Source organism: Cibotium barometz, chromosome 16 (assembly GCF_041138505.1).
Source record: "Cibotium barometz isolate CiBa-2024 chromosome 16, ASM4113850v1, whole genome shotgun sequence".
Taxonomy (NCBI): domain Eukaryota; kingdom Viridiplantae; phylum Streptophyta; class Polypodiopsida; order Cyatheales; family Cibotiaceae; genus Cibotium; species Cibotium barometz.
The window spans coordinates 37793792-37815215 of record NC_141061.1 but is presented as its reverse complement, the minus strand read 5'-3'; the positions used below and the strand labels follow the sequence as shown (position 1 = coordinate 37815215).

Here is a 21424-nt window from a genome sequence, read left to right as displayed (position 1 = left end):
AGATCACCATTGGCGCTGTTACACTTGGATCAACACAGCCTATCTCATGCGGCTGAAAAGCAAAGGCTTTCCCATGTTTTACAAGCATCTCCTCAAAGCATTCCCTTTCAACTGGCAACAGAAAATCTTTTTCACCAATCTTCAGCTCTTTTAGGGTTTTCTGTGTAAACTTATGCCCAATTTTCTTCGGATCTCTGAGATTCGGTTGCATAGAGGCTTCATCTAATTTTTCCTTGCTTCCTGGTGGCAAGGGCAAGGCAACTGGTTTCACCTTCTTTGCAATTGTTTTGTACTTTGTATCAACATGAGCATCCATCTCACAATTCATGTTTTTACATTCCATCCTCTCAAATTCCCGGATTATATCATACATCCCCATAGATGACACCTCTATCATCTCATTTCCACCCTGTAAGCATGCTCTTCCCATATCAAAAAGCACATCCATAGTATTCACAAATGACACCTCATCAAGTACCCCTGAAATAAACTCATTCTTCTCCAAAAGACCACACTGCTCAAGACTTTTTTGTTCATTTTGTACATGTCTACGCATGCCACGCTTCAAATCCTTGCTTTTTACAAAGACCAGTGACCCATAGCTAGAAAATCCCTGAAAATTTGCTGAAAAGTTATTTACATTGAGATTGAGTCCTGCGAGAACTCATTTTCCCTTGTACCATTGGAATCCCGCTTTACAATGGAACCTGGCCAAAATCCCTCATCTCCCTGTAGTTCATGAATTCTCTATTTATCTTTGGGAGTGACTGTGCTCGAAGAGACTCACGGTTCCTTTCATGGTTAACGCAAACTGTCAAGAACTGAACAGCTTTCTTGCCATCTTTACTCCTTATTCTTGCATATGCCGAGCCATCATCCAAAACTTTTGTTTCCATCCTCAGAGCTGTAATGTAGGGTTGCCCAAGGATGAGGGAATACAATGACATCTCCTGAACAAAGAAGTTCTGATCATCTTTCACATCCCCTATAGTTACCCTTACATTTGGACATGCTGCATAGAGCTCTCCAGATGAGTTATTAGCTGCTTTAATCATCCACCCATGATCTACATCCATTGGCCACTTACATTTGTTGTAGAGATTTTTAGCCATAAGATTTATTTCAGACCCATGGTCGATTAGAGCGACATACGGCTCTTCCAAGTCACCTATCTTGACAAGGGTTTCAGTGGTGGCCCTTGCCCAATGGCTCCTGGAGTAATGACTCTTTGTAAGAACTTCTTTTTCATCATCCTCTTCCACAAAGCGCACTTGTCGTGCCCCTTCAGCAAAGTGATTACATTCCACCACATTTTCTCTCTCTTCCTTTTGCTGTACCTGTACTCCATGAGTCTTGGAAGTGCTTGCCTCCCCTTGTGATGGAATAGATTCAATTATGGACTGCCTTTTCCTTCATATAATATCAATTATCTCATCATGGAATTCTTTCTTTGCAATCCCCAAGACTTCCCCTAGTGTAAATTCCACCGTGCTGTTTAGAATCCTCTCTTCAAGCACCTTTTTGAGATCTGTTTTTGTGGCTTCAATATCAGATTGAAGCTTGTAGAGTGGACTTTTCCCTTTACCCTTCTCCTTCTCATGCTTCATTTTTGCTGGCACTTCTTCCATTCATACTTCCTGTGGAGGTCTGCTATGCGATGGAGGCATATGTGATGGCCCAGGATCCTTCTTTTCACTACCACGAGTGACCCTTTTTGATGGCCCTCCTTCCTCATTTTCCCTCTTGCGCTTTTCATCTACTTGTGCCTCATTATTCTGGCATTTTGCAATGTAGGCATGAACAGATAAAGAATCCACAGGCTCTTCCCAGTCGGTCTCAAGACGTATACAGTCACCTGCCTCATGCAAAGCTTGCTTAGACACCTTCTTTGGCGCAATTAGTTCCATTGTTGATGGCCAAAAATCTTCATTCTCATAATCTTCATCATTCTCAGATTCCTGCCTTGATTGACCAACCTTTAACCCATAGGTTGCTGCCTCAACCATAGAGATGGCATGTCCCCAGTGACCATGTCCTCAACCAATTTTTTCATCCCTCCTTTTCCAAAGTTTGTGCTTAGTGGAAGACCAGTCTCTATAAGGTGGATTTTCCCATCTTTGAAAAACACAAGTTGATTTCTGAGGGCTTCTTTATAGCTAGCACAGTCTTTCTTTGCATGTTCTGGGTCATCACACCATATGCATCTGAATGTAAACCCTTCTTTGCTTTGAGGCCTTTGCATAGAAGCCTGCCCTAATGGTAGCCCTTTTTCCTCAATCCTCGACATCTTCAATTTTAGGTCTCGCATACCCTTAATAAGCTCATCCATCGGCCCTTCTACCTTTGGGATTGCAGCAGCTCGTTTTGGTAGATTCTCAGGGATAACAGCAATTATAGGGGTTGCCGAGCTCATCACCATTTTATCCCTCCTTCGCTCTGCCGCTTTGCTAGCATGGTGACCGCATCCTCGACATCATTCCAATCATTCTTTAGCCCCTGCTCTGTATCTTTATCGTCAAGGAGAATTTCCAGTTTTTCTTGGAGATCTTTCCCAGCTGCTTGTAAGAAGAGCTCCGTTTTTTCCCTGTCCAAGGTTGTGCGCTCAATCCTTGACAGCTGGGCATAGCGCTTCTCAAACTCTCTTAGCAACTCTGTGGTGGCAGAAATTCCCATTTTGGGTTTTGTGACCCATTCCAAGAAAGTTCGTTTGGTCACCCGCTCGAAATTCTCCATGAAATATTCATCCTTTAAAGCAAGCTTGAACTCCTCCCAATTTTTGCCACCATGTCCTATCTGTAATCCTCTTATGCGCTCTCTTATTTCAGGAACACATACCAGCTCAAAGCTTCGAACCATATCCTCCTCAGTCACCCTATTTAGCTCCATTTCCTTTGTGTAATTGCGCAGGTACTTTGTGATGTCCTTACCATCAAATTGATTCACCTTTTTCACAATTGACTACAGTGCTTTGGTCATGGAAATTTGTCCCCTCTCAGCAGCTTGCTGCTGTTGCATATACATAGTAAACATCTGAAACATTTGCATAACTCCGGGGTCAAAATGAACCCCCTGACCCTCAGGATTCTCAGCCATAGCCTCTTTGTGTATTTCACCACTAACTCTCACCCCAGTAGTTTCACGTCGGGTTCACCAAAGCTATCGTGACGTGGACGGTGTCGCTGGGAAAGTGCGAGACTTCTAGCTGTGAGAGTAGCTTCTAATCCCAACAAGGAAACACACACACACATAACTCTCCAAGGAGCATAAGACATCTCCATTTTTTATAACATATACATGTGCCAATTCACTTCAATACATCCCCAAATTCAGCCTGATGATTGCACATAAATTGTGTATCCAGAGCATGTCCAGTTCCAAGCATAGATTTCCTGACTTCTTTTTCCAAATGCCTCAAACCAATCACATGTAGGCACAACACAATCTTCAAAAAATTCCCATATACATGTGACCATTCACATCACATATATCAAGTGATACCAATTCCATCATTTCAAGGTGCATGTCTCTTTATCTTCTGAAAAACCTGCTTTCAGATTCCAACAACTCACAAGCAAAAGATGAAATATGGCATATCTATAACATACTCATGTGATTTTAGGAAACTCCATGTCTAGCATTCCAAAATCCAATCGAGCAGAAAATAAAACCCAAATCCCAGGAATCTTATTGTATTTTGTTATTCCAAGATTCTCCAAAACCAAAAAACCTTCTCATTCTCCAAAACCTTAAAGGTTTCATAGGCTATACGATTTTTCAAATCGTAAGTAATAATAAACAAAAATAAAATTCACTTATTTGAAAGTATTAAAAAAGTGAATTTTTCTTTTGATTTCGCTATTCTCCATACGGCTGCTTCACTGCCGACTGCGCAAGGATCAGAATACATATAATGTGAAGATCATCTCCTTCGATAGTACTCCATTCACTCTTTAATTCTAACCCCAAGAAGCTCTATACAGTAGCCGGCGTTTTGATTTTAAAATCCCTGGTTAGATGACGCTCTGCTTCTCATTTTCTGCACACCCCCTAATGATATGCACCGCTTTCTGGTTATTTCCCCTTTCCCGCAAGAGAGTCGGAGCTCCCTCACCTTTTGTAGCTATATTATCGAAATTTCCCCAGTTCCCAATACACTGCGCCACCTTTTTTGTAGCTTTAAATTCGGATATCTCCTTTTTTGTTATTGCCACGTAAGCTGCCTCAAATATGTCTTCAGCTGTTGCCTCTGCTAAGTGCAGCAATCTTTACACATTGCATCCAATCAAGTCATGGCCTGTTGTCCTCCCCACTGGCATACAATGAAAGCACAGCCTGGATAGCAACATACATAGCTGGTGCATTGAATGTATCAAACCCGATTTGAGTCATCTTCTCTCGATTAGCTTTTGGATTGAGAGGAGCTTCAGTGAGCAAGACTGGATGCTCTTCAGGAGCAACTCGAAGCTCATTAAAGAATGTATGGTGCCAAATCTTTTCCATGTCATCCCAGTTGGTTACGATACCATGCTCAACAGGATATTTCAAGGTCAATATTCCCCACTTAGATTGGACCTCATCACCAACATATGCATCTTTCTGTCCCATACCCACCATAACACCAGTGCGTCGAGAACGGCCCACAATACTAGGAAACACTGCCCTAGGAGCATCATCTCTAGCAAACCCAGCCTTGACCATCCCAGATCCATTGTCACAAACAAGAGGTTGAACTTCCTCTGAGTCTGCCATTCTTGAATTGTCGATATAACTTGGATTTGGGCAGTTGCTATGAGATAATGAAGGGACGGCACACAGATCCTGCCTTAAAGTCATGAACTCTAAAACGAAGGTTGTGGGTTAGAATTTCTCTGCTCTTGCTCTAATGTTGCTAAGCTTGCACATGCATTAGGTGCACATACAAATGTAATGTTGTTAGGTCTAATGCCTTCAACTTGCATCTCATCATACAAACCCAGAGCCTCCTTGATCTGCTCATTCCTAATAAGAACAGGAATCATGGTATCCCAAGACACGATATCTCAAAAGGGCATTCTTGAAAACCAATCCTTACATCATACATGCTCTCACATTTCCATACATGTTGAGAAGGGTGTTCCCTACTACAAGGTCTACCATAAGCATAAAACTCCATAATTCACACCACACTCATGTACAGAGGCTTCGAGACCTGGCTCAGCCTCAGCTCGTCTTATTGAACCTCATTTACAATATGAACATATGTACTCAGGCATCATATAATGACTCAAGTCATGGCACTTAATCCCATGTATCTGGATTTGCATTTGATGGCCTCATATGCATGGTTTCACACCATAGACGTGCCATGGCACGACAGCGTGAGTAGGGTGGAAAGTGAGAGGATGGAATGCCTCGACGGCACCATCCTACGGACGGGTAGACCCGATTAGTCGGGTAGCTTTCCAACAGATTAAGTGAAAGCCCTACGCTAGATAAACAGGTTCTTAGGCAACTCTATTCTAGAAGACTAGGCCAGCAGCTGTGCCTTGCATGGATGAGGAAAAAAGCGTTGCCTCTAGAAATCAAGTCTTGTAGTTGTCCAATTTATGTCATCAATTACCTTATGGGTGATTTGATTTTAGAAGACCACGCTCCCCCTGTGGGATAGAACTAGGTCTTACCTATGAATCGTATCCTTGAATCTCTGTATGGTCAAGGTGTCGATGAGTAGGAAATTTTCTCTAAGATAAGACTTAGTGGACTATCTTAAGTGTTTCCCCTATTTTTGGAAGGGGGGAACCTTACAATCTGCCAGCTCTTAAATATTCAATTTACGCATGAAGTGATGAAGAAGTGGGAGGCTTTGGATAAACATAGGAAAAACTTCATCATTGAGCAAATCAAGCGCAAGTACACTCTCGGTGATGTAGTGCCAAATCAATGGATCAATGGATCAATGGTGTGATGGTTAAAACCATGGCATCTGGTAGATTGGAGGTGCGGGATGCTGTGTGACAGGGGGAAGCCAAAACCTACTTGTCTCGATGAGGAGTGGTAGATGATCCAAGCCGAGTATAGAGACACACCTACAGCCAGAGGGCAGCCGCACGGGCTCGAATGGAGAGTGTTGTCTCTTCACACCTTGGTATCTTGGTATTGGAGGGTATGAGTCCTTCCATCAGTACTTTATAGGTTTTTTTGTAAATCTCTTTCATTCATTGTCTATGATGTGCATTGGTTGCATGCCCTAAACCAGGGAGGGTGGCAAGTAGGAGCCTACAAAGTACAAACAACTGCACAATTGTATAAACTTGAAAAAAAAAATACAATTCACTTTACAAAAAGAAAATAGAGTACTTGAGAGATATCAGGATCACTGAATCATATATATCTTTGTTCCTCTCTCTCAACATGTATATATATGTACATGCTATATCTAGATACTATGCATCCTTTGCAATGTTCTTTTCAATTTGTAGATTTTTAGATAATACCTGGACCTTCACCTAATTTCCTTATTGTTTTCTTTGTTCTATCCATCAAGTGGACAAGATGGAAGCAAATTTGAAATGAAACTTGTGTTGGTTGGTTGATGTAGGAGAGTGTGGTAGGCCGCCCTCCATTTCCACAGGAGGAGAGATATGGCTACAAGTTTAGCACACAAGCCCTATTTGAGAAATTGGAGTCCAAGGATACACCTATCAATTGGGGAGTGGCAATGAATGTGGTAAGCATCCTACTACTGCTTGCATCCATCTACTCATTTGTATTGGCATGTTTGCATTGAATACCAGTTTCTTCTTATGCATGCATTAATATAGGATATGCCTCATCCCTAACCTGGCAACGAGTAGTGCGGTGCTAGCTAGGTTTATATAATGCTTGTACACATGATTTTTTTGCGTGTTGCTATTCATGATTCGGATCAACAGTTTCATGTAAATGATATTACTTTGTTACACGTATTTCAGGTTCTCATTTTGTTATGTACATATGATAGTCTAGCACATACATTGTTGTTATCCATGCCTTGGATCAACACCAGTATTTATTCATGAAAAATGTAATCATCTTTTCGAATTAATACAAAATGCAGGTTTTCTCTCAATTCTGAGTACAATTGGACAAGTACTCTTACCAACAATAGGCAGAATGGTGTAGCCAGGTGCAATCTACTGGTTGTACCATTCTGTCCAAAAAAATAATTCCTACATAGGACATTGGTATATGCATCGGTATCGACAATGAAACTATAATTTTACCAACATGTATACTAGTGCTCATATTAGCCCCACTACCGGCGTTAGGTATATCGTTGCGCATACCGACGTTCATGCCATTTACCATGCCATCTTCAGGCACCGATATGAGCGCTTGTAAACCATCATTCCCTTGTAGTGAATCAAAAGATTGGAGAAATGAACAATTGGAGTAATCGTGGTGTTGTGTGTATGTGGGAAAGCACCCTAGAGGTGCAAGATATTGTGGCAAGCTAAGAATGGCACATGTAATATTGAATGGTGTGTGAGTGTTGACCAAAAGAGTGGAAAAGGGAGTGCCACATGAATGATGATATGTAAAGTGGGATAAGGCTAGAAAGCCTATATCATTGTATGGTTCACTCTAGAGATATGCAATTGAACTTGTGTTGAGTGTGCAATATCTTTCTCTCACTTATGGAGTTCTCGGTGTGGTTTAATCCAACTTAATTATGTTTCTTAATCTATGTCCTTCACCATGATCAATCCCATTTTAGGATTGTTTAACATGGTATTAGAGCTTGGGTGGGCTCTTGGTCATGGTGAATATTTATGTATAGTTTTTTTCTTGGTTACGAATTCTTTGATTAAGCATTATTTTTAGCTATTATGAGAAAAAAAATTAGCACACTCATTGTCATTAGTATTGCATTTGGAGAGAGATTATGCCCATGACAATTTGGAGATTATGGTGCTGCCCAAAGAAGTTGAAAAATGGAGATTTTAGTAAGTATAAAAGCTATGGAGTGTCTTCGGTGTCAACAAGGAAGCTACCAAGAAAAGATCTATGAAGGTATTTTGGATTTTACCTCATTAATTTTTTGATTTGAGCATGGGATAATTCTTGTGTATGAAGGGTGCTATGTGTAATGGGGTTTGTGGATTCCATGGCTCTTGCCATCGTGCAAGGAACGTATTGGAAAGAGTGATGCTCATGGTTTTGCTCATGGAAGATGGGCAATGTTTGGTGGAAGCCTTTGGAGCTCTCACATTGGTTTGCACCTTGGTTTCTCGAGAGAAACCAAAATGGAGAAGCACCCTTGAGTGGTACATGCAAGGGAGAAGCATGCAGTTTTTGGAGCTCAAGGTAGTCATGAGATAATGGCTATGTAATACCTCAAGAGGGAGGTTAAATGGATGAGGAAAAGAGAGGAGCTCACTTGGGAGACCATTACAACCATGTTGGTGGCCATGGAAACATAGGAGGTTTGTGTATTAAGGCATCACATAGGTGTCACAACAAGGAACAACACCAAAGAAGAAGCTTGTGCAAACAAGCTAGTAAGGAGGGATACGAGAGATAGCAATTAAAGCTATGAAAACACTTGCAAGTTTGGCTACAACATCCATGTGAGAGGAGGTAGATTGCTTGTGGATCTTGTAGTAGAAAACATGGCAAGGTTACCAAGAGAGCCCAGAGATTGAGCTTGTGTAAAACTAGCAAAAGAGCTGTTGAGGGTTTAAGCTAGTGAGAGACGCATGACAGCAGACAAGCTCAGGGTTGAAGCAATACATGGCTTGCAAAAGCAACAAGCATGATGAAGGTTCCCATATGAGAAAGAGCAAGCAACCTCTTTTGAATGACAATGTGGAAGAGCAAGCAACCTCTTTTGAATGACAACAGACAGCAAACACGAGTGCTACAAAAATGAGGAGGCTTATGTGGCAAACGTGCAGCATTGTCTGTCGCTCAAGGTGAGGCACGAGCTACATGGTGCAAACGAGTGTCAACCACAAGGTGGGAGAGAAGGTGAGCCACACGGCACCTAAAGCCATGTACTGGGCATCGTAGGATACAGTTGTATGACTGTTACCTAGAACAACAGCGAACAGCAGAGCAGGCAAGCAAACAATCAACCACATGCTTGGGTATTGGGAAGTGCATCGGGGTGGTGCTGATATGCCTGGCAACATGCGCAGGAAGCTACCAGCATAATGTATAAAGCTACCGGCATGCGTGGGTAGCTATCGGCATGCGTAGGAAGCTACTAGCATGCGTTGGTTGCTACCAGCATGCATTGGTTGCTACCGGCATGCATAGGAAGGTATCAACATGCGTAGGTAGCTACTGGCATGCATAGGTAGCTATCGGCATAATGCATAAAGCTATTGGCATGTATCGAAAGCTATCGACATACGTCGGAAGCTACGAGCATGCATAGGTAGCTACCGACATAATGCATAAAGCTACGGATATGCATAGGTAGCTACCTGCATGCACTGGAAGCTACCGACATGCGTTGGTTGCTACCGGCATGCATTGGTTTCTATCGGCATGCATAGGAAGGTACCAGCATGCATAGGTGGCTATCAGCATGCATAGGTAGCTACCGTCATGCGTTGGTTTGCTACCGGCATGCATTGGTTTTGCTCTATCGGCATGCATAGAAAGCTATTGTAATGCGTAGGAAGCTGCTGACATGCACTCTAAACATAAAGCTACACATGAATCATAACAAAAACCATGTAAACATTAAAATACAATAAAAAATAAAAAAAATGCATGCCAAAGAGCTTACCTGGCAGCACCGGTCTATGGAGGCTCCATCGAATTTGAATCAAAGATGGTGTAGACAAATAGTGGATGGCGCTCCCCATTAATGGTGCCAAATATGTTAAGGAAACCCTTCCCTAACGTGTCGTGGGAAGTTTCTTATCCAGCAAGCTCAAGCATGGCTGAAGAACTCCACCATAGCCGCTAGTCACCACCATCCTTCTGCACTAGATTTCACACCAAGAGGGTTGCTCTAATTCAACAAGTTGTGCAAGCTCTCTCGCAAAGATCGTGTGGGATCTCCACCGAAGAGGATTGTGTTGGTAGCCCTAATCCCTCAAGAAAGAGAGAGAGAGAGAGAGAGAGAGAGAGAGAGAGAGAGAGGAAGCGAGAGGGAAAATGATTAGCACTAATCCCTCCCATACCCTAACCCTAAGTAAACCACACATGCTAGATTAGAGTTGCGAGAGAGAGGGAGAGACAGAACACTCCATTTCTATTGGAAAATGGGAGAATGAGTTAAAAATAAGAGAAATTGGCTTTTATAGTTCCAAGCCTTTTCTCACTAGGCCGCCCAGGAGTAAGTGACCCGATGCGCCCAAAAGATAGTAACAAGGCTTTTCTCTATGGTTTGGCCAACTCAACAAGATCCTCTTGTATGTCCATTGAAGCTCAATACTTAGGAGCGTCTTTACGGTGTTTCCCTGATCAAATGATGAGATTTACAATATGGCATGAGCGCCTATTACATAAGTGTGCAGACATAGTTATCGTAGGAATGTGTTAACCAATATGTGGTTAGCAACCTCATGTTATATCCATTCCATGCTTGCAAGAAAAACCTATTTTTTAGTGTGTGGAATACTTTGGCCTTTGAGGCCAATGCTTCATCTGATAGACAGATGGGACATCTAGATCGAGCTTGCCCTCGGTGTCATATTAGGAGACCACCTCCCATGCTCCCCCCTGGTATCTTGCTCAAATCCTCACTGGGGGGTAGAGAGAGAAGAAGGTTTTCAAGAAGTGGAGCACCAGTTCTTGGCCTGAAGACATAGTTGTCAAAGAGTGGCAGACGGTTGGCCCGCACAATCGAGCCGTCAGAAGCCACCCACCAAGGTTGATCACATCGACATGCACGCCAGGCTGGAAGAGCACAGAAAGAAAAGATTCTATCAAAGAACCATTATGATCATTTATCCCAGCACACTCTCTAGTTGGCAAGTCCCCCGATCATTGAACGGGCCCTTCGGCCCCTCTAATTTGGCGACCGATTCCCCATCGAGAGCCCTCCCTAGACTTTGAGCACCTAGTGAGGCTCGTAGACCTCACTAAGCCGCCCCATGTGAGCCTCTCCCAGTAACCTTCCTCTTGAATGGATCTCTCCCAACACCCCTGTGCCCAGCCTCTTCACCCCTTGCCCCCCTCCACCTCCTCCCATGCCCCCTCCCCCTCCTCCTCCATCCTTTCCCATATCTCTTTCCGCAACAATTTCTTTCACCCTACCCTCCGCATTGGAGCCCACACTCCCCCTTCCCTCCACCTCTCTAAAGCACTCCCGTCACCCCCCGCAAGCGGAGGCAGCCGGCAAGTTTTGTCCATGGATTTATTCACCACTTCTCTGAGCTAGTTAAGATGACCATTGTCGCCTCCCGAGTGAGGGTTCTCCTGCCAAAGTCACTAGGGGGGCTCCCAGGATCTTAGGGCAGCCAATGGATTATAGTTTCTTCCATTGTCTTTTGGTGGAAGGGACATATATGTTTGAGGAGACAATAGCACCACTTCCGGATATGTGTGGTTTTCCACCACTCTAGACCCTCTACGCCAGACAATGGCATGATGATCTTCTCTTTCCTTGTGAGTGCAACTCCACGGACTGAGTGGGACTCAAACTCGAAGACCCTCTACGCCAGACAATGGCATGATGATCTTCTCTTTCCTTGTGAGTGCAACTCCACGGACTGAGTGGGACTCAAACTCGATGATGATCGCCCATCAAAGGTTAGGCAGTTGAGCTATCCCATCATCTTCATGATCTTTGCATCACCGACATAATCACCCATCTATGGCCATTGGCTAGGATGGAGCTTGGAGGCTCAACCCATAGAGACCAGGAGAAAGAGATGGTGACCTCTAGCCTGGAGGTGCGCTGCTCTTTGTGTTCATGCATACTTATGTTGCAATACCTCTCCCCCCCTCTTACACGTACCTCCATTGTGATCGATGGAGTCCATAGTATGCATAATCTTGAACTTGGAAGCAATGGCATCACATGGAGTACAGGATCTGCGCCCCAGTTTGCGCGCCCAGGATGGATTGTGATTATTCCCTATTTAAACCCTCGCCCAAGACTCTTCAAGTGGAGGGCAGTTCTCCCTCACATAGAGATTGATATAGGGATAGTCTCGTGGAACATATAGGTTTTAGGGGGGCCTCAGTGCTTTCACAGAGGAGGAATCCTTAGAAGAGAGCTTCAAGGAGCCCTAGTGGGGGGACCTATTGACATCCTTTTTCTTCAGGAGCATCGTATCTCCTCCGTATCTCTCATAGGGGTGTATCCGTCGATGTGGGAAGATTTTACCAGGCAAGAGTCATACCTTTTGGTCTCCATCCTTTGGCCACACAGGTACTCAAGAAGGAGTTTGCATCTCTTTCTATAATCAGCTTGTGCCAACCGTGAGACAGGCTCACGATTGATTGTCTCGGGGGGGGGGCGAGAATAGTGGGTCACCATCTAATTGGAGAGGATAGCGTTGGCTTCTTCAATTTTTATGCCCTGAATGCCACTGCAAGTAGAGCCCTCTGTTGGAGCACAATTTGATAGGCCCTTCCCCAGTCTTACTTTCGGTGTATGGAAGGCGACATCAACATAATATAGAGGCAGTAGAGGACAGACTTGGAGGAGGTACAACCACAGTCTCGACGAGCAGAGTGCTTTGCCCAGGAGGAGTTGATACTGGTGTCAGGCTAAAATCTGAGAGGTATTTTGGATCAGTGTACATATGGTGCGTGTGGTTTGCAAATAAATTTTGCCCTGAATGCCCTGGCAAGTGTACAGGCTGGGTGGTTTTGTTGAAAGCTGGATTATGCACGTGTTTGTTCCGGAGAGAATGCTGGAGATCTGGAGTTTTTAAGGCAACTGTGTGGTGTGCAGATGGTTACTAAGCAGAGCACCGACTGGAAAATTGATGGGCAATCGTCGTGTTTGGCAAGTTAATGATGCAGCTGACGAGAATGCAGGCAACTCTCGCATTTTTTGGAAGATTCGGCGTGGTGGTATTTTCTGGGAAAGTATAAGGGGAAGGGCTCTTGTAATAGTAGTGGTGGCCATTACCTTGTGGGTTTAAGGTTTTTTGGAAAATAAAATAAAATATATATAACTTGGCCAAATTAGAAGACCACGTGGAGCTTGGGTTGGCGGCCAGCAGATCTTCGAGAAGCTGGCGGAGGTACTGCGAAACAAGAGAGGGGCTGCGCAACAGAAGAAAAAGGTCGGCTTGCTGAAACTGGTCGTCAGAGAGAGACGCCAGGGGAAACAGAGGCTGCCTTGGTCGACTGAGTGCAGTCGCTTGCTGCAGAGAGCTGGAGATTACAGAGCCTGGAGACGCCAGACAGGAAGGCGGCCGTTTTGAGGAGCCGGGTGTAGTGAGGAGGAAAGTCGCCTTGAGAGTGGGGGCTGCTCAACAGGGGGTCGCCAGAAGCCTTGCAAAAGAAGACGCCGTGGAGCCGTCGCCTGGGCTCAGAGATTGAAGCTGCGGGAGGCAGAGGAGAAAGAGGCCTTGGTCGCCTTCACTCAGGGCGTAGCTGCAGAGCGAGATGCTGTGGATGCGGACCGCCGTGTGAAGAGAAGAAGACCTTCGGGTGTGTGCTGTTGACGGCTGGGAGGCTAATGGAGCGCAGCTGGTCGAGGCTCTGATGTGTTCTTAGTGTGGTGCTGCAGCAGCTGCGTGAAGGCGAGGAAGTCTGGAGGGAGCGCAGCAAGAAAGTGAAGAGAGGCTGGGGCTCTCCAGTAGCAGTTATAGTGAAGCGTCAGGGCTGCAGCTACAGACTTAGAGTGGTCGCCAGCACGAGGGAGCCGCCTAGTTTGATAAGGTTGGATTGTTGTGTGTATTGGCTGCAAGCGATTATAAGGGCCGTGTGGGCTGCCAGGTGCTCTAAGAGGAACGGCTTGCTGGCGCTGCAGAGACTGGAGGGAGCGCGGCTGTGAAAAGAGACTGGGCCGTTTTGTTCTGGGTGTTCTGCAGGTGCGGGGAAGGAGAGCCGACTGGAGAGAGGGTGGTCACTTTGGAGCCGGGGTCCAGTGTGGAATCGCTGCGGAGAGAAGAATTGTAACGCAGCCAGTTTTGCAGAGAGTCTGAAGAGAGTGGTGGTTGCCAAGGGTACAAGGGTTGGCGACTGAGGAGGCAAGAGAGAGAGAGAGCCTGGTGATTGAAGCAGCATAGAGAGCTGCTGTTTGGAAGGGATTGAGATGTGGCTTGGGCTAGGTATCTGGGATGCTGCGGTGAGCAGTGGGTTGTGGTGTTGAGGATCGTGCGAGGCTCTGGGGTTGGTGAGGCTGCTGGTCACGACATACAGAGAGTGGGAGCTGCTGAGTGAAGGTTAGCTGGTGTGGGCGCCTTCTGGAGAGAGTAGCTGGTCTTGTGTGGGCGATGATTGCAGGCAGTGCGTGGATGCTGACCGGAGAGGGAGCCTTGGGTTTTTGTGTGTGTTGGATGCAGAAGTGGTGCTGATGTGTGGGCTGGAGACAGTGGGGCTCGCCTACGACATTTGGCAGGTAGCAGCAGACAGAGAGTAGCCGGGCTACAGAGGAAGTGAAGAAGGGTTGCTGGTGTGGGCGCCCTCTGGAGGTTACAGGGACCGGGAGACAGAGGCTTGGTCGTCAGACGCAAGGGTGTGATTCCCTTGGCAGTAAATCCTGGCCAGAGTCCTGGTCTTTGGTGTATTTGCTGTGTTTATACAGTGTGTATGGTGTTGTGTGTTTGCTGAATATATCATCTGTCCTTCATGGTTCTGAGCTGTCTTATGGTGTGGGTGGGTGGCGAATGTTGAGAGAGTGTTCCAGCCGGTGGCTGGTGGTGCCCCGTTCGTGGTAGTTTTTCCAAGTTTGGGAGGTGGAAGAGCTATAGAGGCAGGTTCTTTCTTCTTTTTTTCACCTCACAACTGGCACTTAGGGGATAGGGCTCATTGCATCTACCAAAGTTTGGGTGTAGCCCTGGGAACCTCAGCTTCTCGAGATCGAATATAGGAGGAGTATCTTGTGGCAGCCACTTCGTTTTTTCGATCATACCCCGATTATTCTATCCCATGAGGACCCTAGAGGCACGACATGCATGTGAGCTCTAGGATTTCGGACAGCCTCGTTTAGGACTCTGAGATTCGCACAGGAAGATCAAGCAAATTTGGGCAAGCAAATTTGGGCGGGACTGGACTTTACGTGACACTCTGCTACATACATATTGGATGTTGGCCTAGGGGAGATCAGCGGTTTCTTGGAGGAGGTAGCCCAGAGCAAACTAGAGGGCTTTCGAGACCAAGAGAGGATTCTAAGGAGGGACTTAGCCTCTTTACAACAACGGTGTAAGGATCGTTCCCTAGATAGCCCATGGATTGAGAGCTAGCTTGCTACCGACCACACAGAGATTACACCCATTAATGAGAGGATGGTGGAGTACAAATATCATGCCAGAGATTCATTCTGGACCCAAGCTAGGGATAGAGTCACAAAAGAGACTTCTTTAAGATAGCCGTCCCCCCCAAGAGGAGAGATGGTATTGGCAATGCTGCATGGCTAGGATGGAGCTATTGTTTTTGACCCCCCCATGTGAGAGACATCGCCACTAATTTCGTTCGTTCTCTTCCGCAGGTGATAGATGCGTGTGAGAGGGTCTGGCGACACATGAGAGAGGTGGCTCCCCCATCTCTTCAATCCTTACTAACTCCATTCTCATAGTAGAGGAGTTGCCAGAGGTGATGATGGCATTACCTAGGGGCATACGAGCTTCCAATCTCTTTCTTTCTTTGTCACACTAGGACCTCATGGAAGGCGGCCTTTGCATTGCCTTTAATGAGATTATGCTAACAGGTGTCATGCAAGAGAGGCTATCAGAGGGCTTGATTCACTTGATGAGATTATGCTCAAAGGTTCCATGCCAGAGAGGTGCCAGAGGGCTTGATTCACTTGATTCCCAAGCAGTGTGGTGGTGACAAATTGGAGATCCAATAGTGGAGACCCATCACTCTTCTAGGGACTGCCTATAAGATCTTGGCCAAGGCCATTACTCTAGGAGACTTCAGCCCTTTCTCTCAAATTGGATTCATGACACTCAAACCAGATTTGTTCAGGATCGGAGCATTTTTGACAATATTTTCACCTTTTGGGAGGCAATAGCTTCAGCTAGGATGCGACAGCACGACCTCATAGTGCTACTCCTAGACTTTGAGAATGCTTATGATAGGGTAGATGGGAGCTTTTGGGAGGGCAGGATGAGCCGGATGTGTTTCCTCATGGAGGGCACAATGAGCCGGATGGGTTTCCTCATGGACTCGATTCTGGAGTCTCATGACTTTACTCAGCATCACATAGCTAGGTTCTCGTTCAGGGAGCCCATGGATTCCCCCGTTCTCGCTCGGTTTGGTAGGGCTGTCCTCTAGCATCTTACCTCTTCCTATTTGTCACCAAGGCCATAAGGAGTTTTCTCTCAGCCCAGGAGATCGGGCTTCAGGGATTACATCTTCCTCTCTGCGCATGCAGAAGGAGCTTCTTGACTCAAAGTTTGCAGACGTCACAACAACCTTCCTTTTTCAAAAGAGGCGATCAAGATTTTTTGTCGCGCATCAAGAGCACATGCCAACTGGAACAAGTCATGTGGTTTTTGGGTAGACTCAGCACCCGCCGCCCTAACTTGGTGCCTAGTTGAGGCTTTTTAGTGGATCCCGAGCGGCACTCCAATTTGGTATCTTGGTTGCTAGGTGGGAATTGATATCTCTTTTGAGCAGTAGCTCACCCTTCTCCTTCTAGGTATTCAAAAGAAGCTATTACACTAGAGTTCTGTGAGGCTCTCCCTAGCTAGGCCTTCTCCTAGGCATGTATTGGCTAGGTATAGTCAATTGATCCGGAACTTCTTATGGGCCGGTAGTGATGTGAGGCCAACCAAGGTCAAGGTGGCATGGAGAGTGATCATTCAGCCATGTCGTAGAGGGAGGCTAGGCCTCATTGAGCCTACTATTTAGAGTCGTGCCACCCTGCTAGGCAAGTTGATTGTTAGAGAACTCCTTCCCGGTGGTGAGACCTAGAAGGATTTCCTACTGGCCCGGCTATCAGTCCACACCCCGAGTCTTGGGGACCCTTGGCCATAGAGTACCAGATGGATTTTCACAGAGATGTGGACCCACGGTTTTAGTCCAGCATACATACTAATAAATTAATGTCTTCACTAAAATAATCAATCAAGCATACATATTTAAACATTTTAATTTAGTTGTAAGACAAGGTGATGGTCTCAACTTTTAAAATTGCATTGATAACAAAACAACGTATATGAACCCTTGCTTATAGATTTGTGCATTTGGTATAACATATAGCTTTGGAATTATCTATTATTCTTTAATTTATCATTTATTCCTTTGTTGAATAGGTGGATAGTGCCAAAGGTGGTTTATTCAGATTTCATTGAGAAGGCTCGCACATTGACTCAATTGAGGCGGTGTGTATGATTGAAGAAAGCTTTCCAAGAAGCATACTCACAACTCAATTTCTCCTTCTAGTACATTTGGTGGATGAGGTGGCTATATGTGGCATTGGTCATAGCTAGTGGGTGTCCTTTCTTGAATGCTTCATGAAAACCGTGAAGATATTTGTGGGAAAAAGGGAAAGGCCAGAAGGAAGCATGGCAAAGGGATGGTGTGTTCAAGAATCCCTCATATACATCTCTGAATATTTAAAACAAATTGATCCATCTATCATCCACTGAGAAACTTATGAAAATAGTGTTTATTATTATATAAAATGACTCGACATTCCACCTAAAGCCTTATGAGATGTTAAAAAATGCATAAAGTAGTCTCTTATTCTATAGTATGGAATATGGTTCAAATTTTTAAACTTTCGTCTAAAACAAAGTACCTAAAAGGATAGGTGTATATGTGATTAGCTCTCACAAAATGCACGAGCAAAGCATAACATTATACAGAACATGTGTGCAAGATTTGGTCCTAATCTATTATTGTTTGCTCAACTATAAAAATCCTCAAAGCTTTTTTTTGAGACAGCTAAATACCTTAAAATTTTTATTGAAACCTAAATTTTGAAGTTCTAATTGATTTTTTAGCAGCATAAGATGGACTGTATTACACCATACCTATGTTTCTGAAGCAATGCATATCCAAAAACTTTGCATTGTCACATGAGAAATTTGCTAATTAAAGCCTTTAATCCAAGTATAGTTCAAAGATCTCTGCATCACAACTGTAATTTGGCCTATGAATTCTTATGAAATTAAAAAGCCTACTAGAGATATCCAATGCGATTTCAAAAAATCTCAATTTTTCTTCACTATATACCCAATGATATCGAAAAAAAGAAACCTTTGATTTTCATTGTCCATGTGTTCTAAATAATTCTATAACGTGGATCAGTAATAATGAGAACATAAATATATCCACAAGCACTTTTCTTTCCTAGTACCAAACTAGTATTAACAATCAATTATAACATAAAAGTTCACAAAGCCATACATTTTATATTAAGAAGAATAGTGTTTGTGTGTGTGAATGAATAGCTAATGAATGCTCGTTTCAGGGTGTGCGAGTAAATACCTCATGAATGCTCGTTTCAGGGATGCTATTTGCACTTGGACCACATCTCTAACAATCGATTACAACATAGAAGCTTTGTGTGTCTGTGTGAAGAGTGTGTTTTGAATTAACTTTAACATATATATCTTTATGAAGTACAGGACCTAGTTTCAAAAGAGGTAACTCTCCCTCACATAACACAGAACACTCTCACCACGGTAGCTTAAAGTTAGTAGAGTCCAGTTACTATATTATTATTCTCATGCCCGATGCTGCCTATCAGTGAAATGAGCCGACAGAGGCACCGCCATTTCACAGGAAAGCTTCAGCAGCTCCGTAAGTTCCACAGGGTGGCGCTCGTCTACGGAGAGGTGAAATCGTTGCACGATCTTGGCCACCCAGAGGTGAACTGTTGCCAAGGCGAGGGCCTTGCCGGGGCAAACTCTTGCGCCCGCACCGAAGGGAGCCAAGCGCAGGTCGCTCCCCCTCACATCCAGGTCCTCCCCGCCGTCCCTAGGTAGGAACCGCTCTGGCGCGAACTTGTCGGGTTCGGACCAAATGGCGGGATCATGCGTGATTGCCCACATGTTCACCATGGCCGTGGTTCCGGCAGGGACATGATGGCCCGCAACCTCCACGTCGTGCATGGCGAGCCTTGCCCACGACAGCAAAGGCCCAGGCGGATGTAGGCGCAGACCTTCTTTCACAACTGCTTGCAGGTAAGGCATGCTGGCCACATCGGCATCGCGGACGGTGTCACCCTTTACCCCCACCATGGCCTCCACTTCAGCATGCAGCTTTGCCTGCACGGTAGGATTCAGAACGAGCTCGGCAAGGATCCACTCTGTAAGGATGGCCATGGTATCTGTGCCTCGGAAAATCATCTCCTATTGTCACAATATGGCCAAACACGAGTCAGCAACCAAAAATTAGTACTTCACGTAAATGTGAGGAGAGCTTATACATGACTAGCGTAAGTAAGAAGGTAGAACATTATTATTTTGCAACTCACCCACAGAATGGATACCATATCGGCATCAGCCAATTTTTCCACCCCTTCCAAACCGAGGAGCACGTCCACAAAGTCGCACGAATCCCTCGTGTTACTATTGCGAGTGATAGCACCAGCAATATTGCTGCTCCTGTGCTCGTCTATTATTTTCTGCACGAACGCGTGCACTCGCGGCACTAGCTCGTCACAGCGCTGTCGGATGCGCAAGGGGTCGACACACTCGAAAGCTGCAGGCAAGTGGTCCGCCATGTTGAAGGCTCCCAGCAGCTCGAAGCCTTCCCGCACCATGCTTTGCACCTCCACAGCCTCGGCGCTGTTATGCTCGGAGAATGCGTAACGCCTGCCGAACACGGTGGCCAAAATGTTGTTGAGGGCTGCATGCTGCAGGTAAGGGCGCACCTTCTGCACGCAGCTATCATGGACGTGAGAGGCTATGGCTTCTAGCATGATGGATGCTTCGAGCTGGCGGGTGCGCTCGTGAGCCGCAATGCGACATGGGGAGAAGAGGTGCGAGGCGGCAAGGCGGCGGAGGCTGCGCCAGTGATCTCCGTAGGGCGCGAATCCAACGGCGCGCCCGAAGAGGAGCTGCTGCGCCGACTGGGTGAGAGGGCGTTCTGCGAAGGCGGTGCTGCATAGAATGTCGCGGGCAACGCTAGGCTGACTGGAGACGACAACGCGTGTGGACCCCAAACTTACAGCCATGAGAGAGCGAGCATTGTGGCTGGACGCGAGGGCCGCAAGGCGGCGGTGGGCGGTGTAGCTACAAGTTCCGGAGAAAGAGAGGAGGGAACCCAGTACTGGGAGGCCACGTGGACCTGGAATGGGAGGTAGGCGGCGGGAGGCAGCAGGCTTGCAGAAGAAGCTCCTCATTCCCCAGGCTGGACCGCCAGGGTACGCCCAGCTCAGGAGGAGCCACATTACAAAGAACGCAAGGACAAAGAGAGCGGACGAAAACAACCTGGGAGCGGAGGAAACAGAGAGGAAGTGGAGGAGGAGGGTGTGGTCAAGGTGGGTGCATGTGGCGGAGAAGAGTTCAAGAGCCATCGCTGGAAACTTCAAATTTGCACTGCCTTTGATGCGCACGAGGTGCGCTTAAAAAGAGTTCGGTATACTATACTAGCCTTAGCAAATCATGATTAGCTATGATCTAGACTGTGATGTTAATAATATATTCACCTTTTTTACCTAACTAGTGGGTAACTAGTGCTCTTCTTCCAGAACCTCCACATTCTTACCACCAGGTGGTAGCTTTGTGAAACTCTTCTTTAAGATAATATAGAGAAGAGATAAGCAACGAGTGAAGATAAACATGATTTCACCTTTTTCTTTAATAAATGTTTGGACATGTCCTTTGAAAAGTTTATCCAAGCTACACACGTCCAAACTTTTAAAAAACCTTCAAATAGAATAAGAAAGGCCAAAAGGTAAAAATTCCATCGTTTTAAGGTGTACACTTGTCATTACGGTGTAGCTCTTGGAACGGACCTGAAGCTTTCATTATTCATCCAATAGATAGATGATAATAATAGGTCTTGTAATAGGGTGGATATGTATGACCTCACACCGACCCTAGCACAAGGCCATGCATCAAATGTGCACAAAATGCTTCTAGTTGAAAACTTGGGGCCTCAAGAGGGGGATTCGCTTGTGAGGGCACATGTAGGTGAGGCAATGAGATGTCCTTCCTCGTCTCATGACTATTTCGACCTTCTCCTTAGGATGGAGAATGGGATGGGCTTTATGATTTTTCTGGATTATAGTGTGCTTTCACGTGATCTTCTTGTTGCGAAGGCAACCAAATCTAGCCATATCCAAAAGGAGGTTGCCTTTCTCCTTTGTAAATTATGATACTTCACAACCAAATCTAGCTATATCCAAAAGGATGTTGCC

At 45.4% G+C, this 21424-nt stretch overlaps 1 protein-coding gene and 1 pseudogene across 1 annotated transcript; both read right to left on the bottom strand.

Annotated features, from left to right (window-relative positions):
• Positions 1-4287: 4287 nt before the first annotated feature.
• On the bottom strand, positions 4288-4749 carry LOC147630618 (actin pseudogene; annotated as a pseudogene).
• A 13878-nt stretch (positions 4750-18627) lies between these two features.
• On the bottom strand, positions 18628-20616 carry LOC147630617 (cytochrome P450 78A4-like). Its single transcript, XM_086810024.1, has 2 exons — positions 19535-20616; positions 18628-19409 (listed from the first exon to the last, which is right to left on the bottom strand). Exons 1-2 carry the CDS (start codon positions 20576-20578, stop codon positions 18783-18785), a joined length of 1671 nt encoding a protein of 556 aa, XP_086666150.1. The 5' UTR covers positions 20579-20616; the 3' UTR covers positions 18628-18782.
• Positions 20617-21424: the final 808 nt, after the last annotated feature.